Source organism: Protobothrops mucrosquamatus, unplaced genomic scaffold, assembly GCF_001527695.2.
Source record: "Protobothrops mucrosquamatus isolate PMUCROS unplaced genomic scaffold, P.Mucros_1.0 scaffold1703, whole genome shotgun sequence".
NCBI classification, from domain to species: domain Eukaryota; kingdom Metazoa; phylum Chordata; class Lepidosauria; order Squamata; family Viperidae; genus Protobothrops; species Protobothrops mucrosquamatus.
Window position 1 is genome coordinate 172,583 of NW_015387855.1, and position 7,220 is coordinate 179,802.

At 40.0% G+C, this 7,220-nt stretch overlaps 1 protein-coding gene across 1 annotated transcript in view; it reads right to left on the reverse strand.

The window, feature by feature from the left end:
* Positions 1-2,958: 2,958 nt before the first annotated feature.
* ANGPTL2 (angiopoietin like 2) overlaps positions 2,959-7,220 on the reverse strand; it is a 6,517-nt gene continuing 2,255 nt past the window's right edge. Inside the window, exons 2-4 of the mRNA XM_015822860.1 lie at positions 4,758-4,951; positions 4,107-4,377; positions 2,959-3,322 (exon numbers count right to left, since the gene is read on the reverse strand). Of these exons, the coding sequence (XP_015678346.1) occupies positions 3,123-3,322; positions 4,107-4,377; positions 4,758-4,951 (665 nt within the window). The 3' untranslated portion in view covers positions 2,959-3,122. The remainder of the gene's footprint in view (positions 3,323-4,106; positions 4,378-4,757; positions 4,952-7,220) is intronic.

Sequence of the window (7,220 nt, forward strand, 5' to 3'; positions counted from 1 at the left end):
TAGATAGATAGATAGATAGATAGATAGGTAGGTAGGTAGGTAGGTAGATAGATAGATAGGTAGGTAGGTAGGTAGGTAGGTAGGTAGGTAGGTAGGAGATGGTGGGTGGGTGGGTGGGTGGGTGGGTGGATGGATAGATAGATAGATAGATAGATAGATAGATAGATAGATAGATAGATGATAGATAGATAGATAGATAGATAGATAGATAGATAGATAGATAGATAGATAGATAGATAGATAGATAGATAGATAGATAGATAGGAGATGGTGGGTGGGTGGATAGATAGATAGATAGATAGATAGATAGATAGATAGATAGATAGATAGATAGATAGATAGATAGATAGATAGATAGATAAGATCTTTTCTGCTTTATGAACTTTATTATTTTGAGGGTTTAAGAAGAAGGGGATGGTATAAGACAAAAGGCAGAAGCATTTTTTTCCCCATTGAATGTATTCTTTACCTCAGTTTCTCCATTTCTTCTATTTGACCTCGACAAAACCCAAGACTTTGAGTTTACATTTCACCTCTCGCCTGAGCACCTGGTTAACGTTTTGTTCCCCTTTCCCGGTTTTCCACAATCTTTTCTTTAAAAAAACAAAAAAACCATGGTCTTCCTTCCCTCCATAGCCCTGCAACGTCTTTATTTCAAAAACGCCCAAGCGCTCATCCCTCAGAAAGCCCGTGACACATTTCACGTCTCCCTTTGTTTCGACCGAATCTGCTAACAGACATGACCTGCAGATGTGCGTTGCGCCAGAAACGACACAATGCTTGACGCTTTTTTCATTTTCGAGGGCTTGTTTGTTTGTCTTAGCGAACTTTGCTTTTAATATCCTTTTTCACTTAAAAGTTGGCTAAATGCCTCCTCCAGTTATTTGAAGAGCTGCAGAGCTAAATAAATCGGTTTCCAAGAATCACAATTCAAGCCAGTAGTTGCTTCAGTTTGGGATGGCAGGCTTTGGAAAACGAACCGGTCTGGAATTAATGAAATAGTAGTCACATCAAAGGATCCCTGCCCTTTTTTTTTTCTTTTTCTTTTTTTTTAAGGGTCTTCTCTGCCTGCAGTTTTTACAGTTGGAAGACACAAAAGGGCGGAGAAGCGCTCTCGACTGATCGTCAAGATTACAAGGTTCACGTTTAGTTGAGTGCAGCACAAATTAATTGTGTGGTTTTAAGGAAGCAGCAATCTCTGAGCATTTTTTTAAAATGATGCCAGAAGCTTTTCAACACCACTAGATAGATAGATAGATAGATAGATAGATAGATAGATAGATAGATAGATAGATAGATAGATATAGATTAGACAGACAGACAGACAAACATAGATGAGAAAGAAAGAAAAAGAAAGAAAGAAAGAAAGAAAGAAAGAAAGAAAGACAGATAACCATTGTTATTCCACTGATTAAGTAATGGTAATTATCCATCTCTATCATCTACTGTATGTCTATCATCTTATCTATCTATCTATCTATCTATCTATCTATCTATCTATCTATCTATCTATCTATCTATCTATCTATCTATCTATCTATCTATCTATCTATCTATCTTATCTGACATCTACCATCTCTATCTCTGTATCTGTCTGTCTGTCTGTCTGTCTCTCTCTCTCTCTCTCTCTCTCCATCCATCCACCCACCCACCCACCCACTCATCCATCCATCCATCTCTATAGATCTATTTGTCTGTTTCTCTCTCTGTGTCTCATAATAAAATAATGCATGTTTATATCCAAGTAACATTTGTTGCTTTTATTACTCATTTGGAGCATTACAAGGTAATCTGATGATATATTAAAATCCCTACTTTCATCTATGTACAAGACACGCTACCTCATTCCAAAATGTTAATGCACATTGTCCATCAGGAATGAAATAATGAGGTAATAACAGTTTTAAAACTTTTATGCTTTCCACTGTTCCTAGGAAGTAACGTCTTAAAACAAGAATTTTTTGGTGTTTACCTCAGCAGAGTACTAGAATGCAGAAGTTCAAGTTTGTACAATGGACGTTATAGATAGATTTGCATAATTCTCTTTTAATATGTGTATTTGTCCATTGGGGTAAAATATGGCAAATAATGCTGTGTATCATATATCCCTCCAAAGAGTTACAGTCTAATGGCTAATTAAATGGGTTCTGTTCCAGTAGCTATTATTTGCCTTCAATTTAAGGAAGCAGTAAACTTTAAGCCTTTTCTTTTATTTTTAACGATACCAGAATCTTTTTCACAAAAGCCTTCCAAGTTTTTATCCCATTGTCTAGAAAACTCTGTAAGTTGCATGATTCCTCTTTTTATTAGAGAGTGGAGAGTCTTCAAGGGCAACTTAGCTCAGAGCCCAGAATTGTCATTTATATTATGAAAAAATTTCTGCGGGTGATAAAGTCAGATCTAAGTTATTCTCCAAAGTCTAGAGGGGGGGGAACACATTGATACTGCTGAGATAATTGATAAAAAAAAATACAAGTTTGGTCAACGTTTGGAGAACGGCCAATGCATTAAAAAGGAAGAGCAAAGAGAAATATCAGAATTGTTTGTATAAACCACTCGAAATAGTTCATTGTGAGGTTGTGACACACTGCCTGGCAATCCAGGCGGAGATGGAAGAATTCCAGACATGGTCTTCCCTTTGCGCAAGACACAGTGGTAGACGCAGGCGCTAAGTCTCTGCCACGGATTAAATTAAGAACTGTCCCTTTTTAACAGCCTAAGATACCCACCCTGGCTACATAGCTTCAAAGGATATAATTTCCTGTGTCAAATGGGTCTATTATTTACTGTACAGTTTTGAATATGTGCAGGATTGGAGAGTATACATAACATAAGAAGTATTTAGATGGCAGGGCGCCTTTCCTAGGATCTCCGTTGATCTACGGTCCGTGTCACCTGAAAGTGGTGGGTGGGTTACTTTTTCTTTCTTTCTTTCCACACAAAGAGCGATGACCCCCCCCCCAAAAAAGCTTCTTATTTTGGTTCTAGATTGATTCTGGAATAGGACAGCATCCAGGTCTCCTTGTCTAGCAGTCGGTGGTACAATATCTTACATTCTTTGTTGCTGCGTTCCAGAAAACCCACCTAACAGTTGGCCCCTCTTTGAGAGGACGCTGTCTCCTTCAGTGGAAAGTGTTAGGATTCGGTCTGATCATCATCACCACTTTCTTGAGGGAGTAGGAGCCCCCCCGGAATTCTGCCCAATAAACGCCATCTTGATAGCGACTGCGGTAGTGGCCCCCTCGGTACCAGACGCCGTTGAGGTTGGAGTGGGCGCACGCATTGTACCACCAGCCCCCTTTCTGATAGTGGGCGCAGTTGCCTGAAACAGAAATAAAAGACACCCCGTTTTGAACGGCTGGACTTATCTTACTCTGGCTTTTCAACCAGGTGTACTTTCCCCCTTGCGTCCCTCCTGCCGAATCAAGCTCAGCTCGGAAAACTTGGAAATAGAGACAAGGACTAATTCTATTCTATTCTATTCTTTATTTCTATTCTATTCTTTATTTCTATTCTATTCTATTCTATTCTATTCTATTCTATTCTTACTCTATTCTATTCTATTCTATTCCATTCTATTCTTTATTTCTATTCTATTCTATTCTTTATTTATATTCTATTTATTTCTATTCTATTCTATTCTATTCTTTATTTCTATTCTATTCTTTATTTCTATTCTATTCTATTCTTTATTTCTATTCTATTCTTTATTTCTATTCTATTCTATTCTTTATTTCTATTCTATTCTTTATTTCTATTCTATTCTATTCTATTCCATTCTATTCTTTATTTCTATTCTATTCCATTCTTTATTTCTATTCTATTCTATTCTATTCTATTCTATTCTATTCTATTCTATTCTATTCTATTCTATTCTTTATTTCTATTCTATTCTATTCTATTCATTCTATTCTATTCTATTCTATTCTATTCTTTATTTCTATTCTATTCTATTCTATTCTATTCTATTCTATTCTCTTCCAGCTGCCTTGTGAAAAAGGATCTTTGGGATAAGTATGACCTGGATGACTGAGGATCTCCATAGACATTCCATTCCATTCCAGATAATTTCAATGCACATTCTCCCAGAATTCAGATGTTTGTACCTGTGTATACATCGTGGTCTCTGTCCAGTGTGGTGAACTGTTTTCCGTTGTGCCACGTAAAGGAGTCTCCCGCATTACCGTTGTATCGGCCCACTCGCAGCTTGTAGAATTCACTTTCTGGCTCCAGACGGAAGCTGGCGTATTCTGCGAAAACTTTCCGTCCCGACCAGTCCTCCATGGTTATCAACAACTTGTAGTTTCCTTGGTTTGTCAGCCAGTAGATGTTTTCCAGCCCCAGCCAATACTCTCCGTCGATGTTACCAAACCCTTGCTACAGGAAAAAAAAGAGAGTAATGAATTATCCTCTAGTATTGATTTGTCCTCTGTCAACACCTTAAGTATTATGGTGTTAGGTGCAAAGGCTCAGGACTATACATTATGTTGCGGCACAGAAATTTTATTCAAGCCTACCAGCTACACAAAAATCTAGTCAACTAACTATCAACACTAAACTGGCATTAGATAAGAGTCAATAAAACTCAAGAAGGATTGGAGTTGGATCGTTTGTGGCAACGTAAGGATTCTAAGCTGATAGCATGTTTAACTCCACCTCCCAGCTCTGCCTGCTCTTCTCCTACCTCTGGTGTTCTTTCATTATGAGAAGCAGACCGACAAAGTCGAATGCTGAAAGACACCATTAATTGGCCTCACCTTGTACGTTTCCCAGTTCCTGAAGAAATTGACCGATCCATCCAAACGCCTTTGAATTACCGTCCAGCCACCGGGATCTTGCCTCTGATCACACCAGACTTGCATCAATCGGTTTGTGTTTTCAGGCTTGACAAGATATATGGAACTGGTCCCGTGGCCATCTTCTAAAGCTTGTAAACAGTCTCGCCAAGGACCTGGTGGAAAATAAGAGACACCACATTTCTTTCTTGTCGAGTGCCGGGTCTCAATTCTAGACAGAGTCAAATAGGTTTCCTGGCTGATTCTTGTTTCATGAGAACTAAACTTCATTTTACCTTCCTAGATTCTGGCATGCTGGTCGCTAAACTTAGAAGTACAGTCTTGTATTTTATTGTACCCACAACCTCTGGAGGCAAGTCGTTCCACTGGTTAACTGTTCTAATTGTCGGGAAGTTTCTCCTTAATTCCAGGTTGCTTCTCTCCTTGATGAGTTTCCATCCGTTGCTTCTTGTCCTGCCTTCAGGTGCTTTGGAGAATAAGTTGACCCCCTTTTCTTTGTGGCAGCCCCTCAAATACTGGAAGACTGCTATCATGTCATCTTCTCTTTGTTAGACTAGGCATGCCCAATTTCTGCAACCGTTCTTCATCTGTCTTAGCCTTCAGTCCCCTAATCATCTTCGTTGCTCTTCTCTGCGCTCTACCAACCAAGCTCAGAGAGCACCAAAGACCCCACAAACGTAATTTTACTGTATATTTAAAAAAAAAAACCAAAGCAACATCAAACGATTAATCTTAAAAATGTTTCCGAGACGTGTTTTGATAGCAGTGTAGAAAAGCTTCACGGACGCCGGCTAATTTTACTGTACAGTCCGATGAAGTGTGCAAACATATTTCCTGTTCCCTCCTCCCATCATCCCTCTGTAGAGACCCATTGAGTTGATTTTGGCTCCCATTATTGCAATTGACAGTTAAATGGCTTGCCAAAAACAGCATTGGAATAAGAATTGGCATAAGACAGCGGTCCCCAACCTTTACGGCTTGGCAGCCCTGAAAGAGGCGGGGAGGGGGTAGAGGGGAACCGGCCCACCACATGTGCAAATTGAGCTGCGCACGTGCGCACAGGCCTGCCACTTGTGCGAGTTAAGCTGTGTGCATGCGTACCGGCCCCGGGGGTTGGGGACCCCTGCCGTAAGTCCCGCTCTTGTTCAGAAAGGGAATCTGTTTATTTTTGCTCCAAATCTGGTGGTTTCTTGTATTTCACTTTTAATCATTTCCCTGTGCGTTTGTGTTAGCTTTATAGACCTTTAGTGGCAGCTTCAGTGTGAAAAATCTTCTATTTAACGTTCAGATAAATATCCACTTTTTGTTTTTGGGACTTTAGAAGAAAGGATGTAACTGGCTGGCCAGGTAGTGGGAGACCTTCGAATCTTCCCTTTCCTTAAACAATATGTGTGTGTGTGTGTGTGTGTGTGTGTGTGTGTGTGTCCTTCTGCACATGCTTAAGTTACGCCTTGTACACAATAAGCTGCACACCCCGGGCAGAAGTAAGACCAGGCTCCACATAACAAACATCTTTTTTATTAAAAAAAAAACGTGGTTTCCGGTATTAATCGTATCTGACTAGATCTGGCAACCGGATCTGTGGAATCCTTTCTCAGGTCCTGAAGTATTTCTTAAAGACAGAGTTTTCCATCCTTTAGAAACAAAACCAAACCAAACCAGGGGAGAACTGAACTCTTTTCAGTCCGAAAGAGTTAATTTGTCCTGCCGGTTGAACAAATCGCAAATCAAAGCATGGTTCTTTTTTTTTTTTCCCTCTTCTCCGGAGAGTTTTCCTAATTAAGAAAAAATACAAATGGCTGTTGATGATTTCATGCAGAAGTTTTGTTTGACTAAGAGTCCTGTTCTCTTTCATCGTCTTTTTTTTTTAAGTTTCTTAGGTGAGGGAGGGGGAAAAAGGGGGGCTTTTAATAGTGGTTTTTTTAAAGAACCCCACCTCTCTTAAGAATTCTCCCCCATGAGCTTCTCCCACTGTGAATCCCACTTACCATTCCTTTGGGCTTATTAATTTAATTGTTCAGATTCAATAAAGAGAGCTTGTTTATTTTCTGAACTGTAATAACCCCTTCTCCTTCCCCCTGACAAGCCCCACGCGCAGAGTTACTTTCCCCAGATTTGAAAACCTTATGGCCAAACAGTCTGTTAAAATATCAGAAGGAGGGACGCCGGGAGATCTGCTTTGCAGGAGATTCGAAGAGTGGCCGAGAGGGTTTTTTTTTTTTCTTTTCTTTTCTGGCTGATGAAACGTTCCCAGCGTAGCCTTTAGCTCCAAGGAATGAAGGAATGAAGGAAAATGCAGCTCTCCGTGTATCCCCATCCAAGAGTAGGAGGTAGGCTTCCCCAAGGAGCTACGTGTAAGATGGAGGAGAGGCTGTTCACGCTAAGCAGAATGGAAGGTAGACTTGAGAGGAGGGGAGGGGAGGG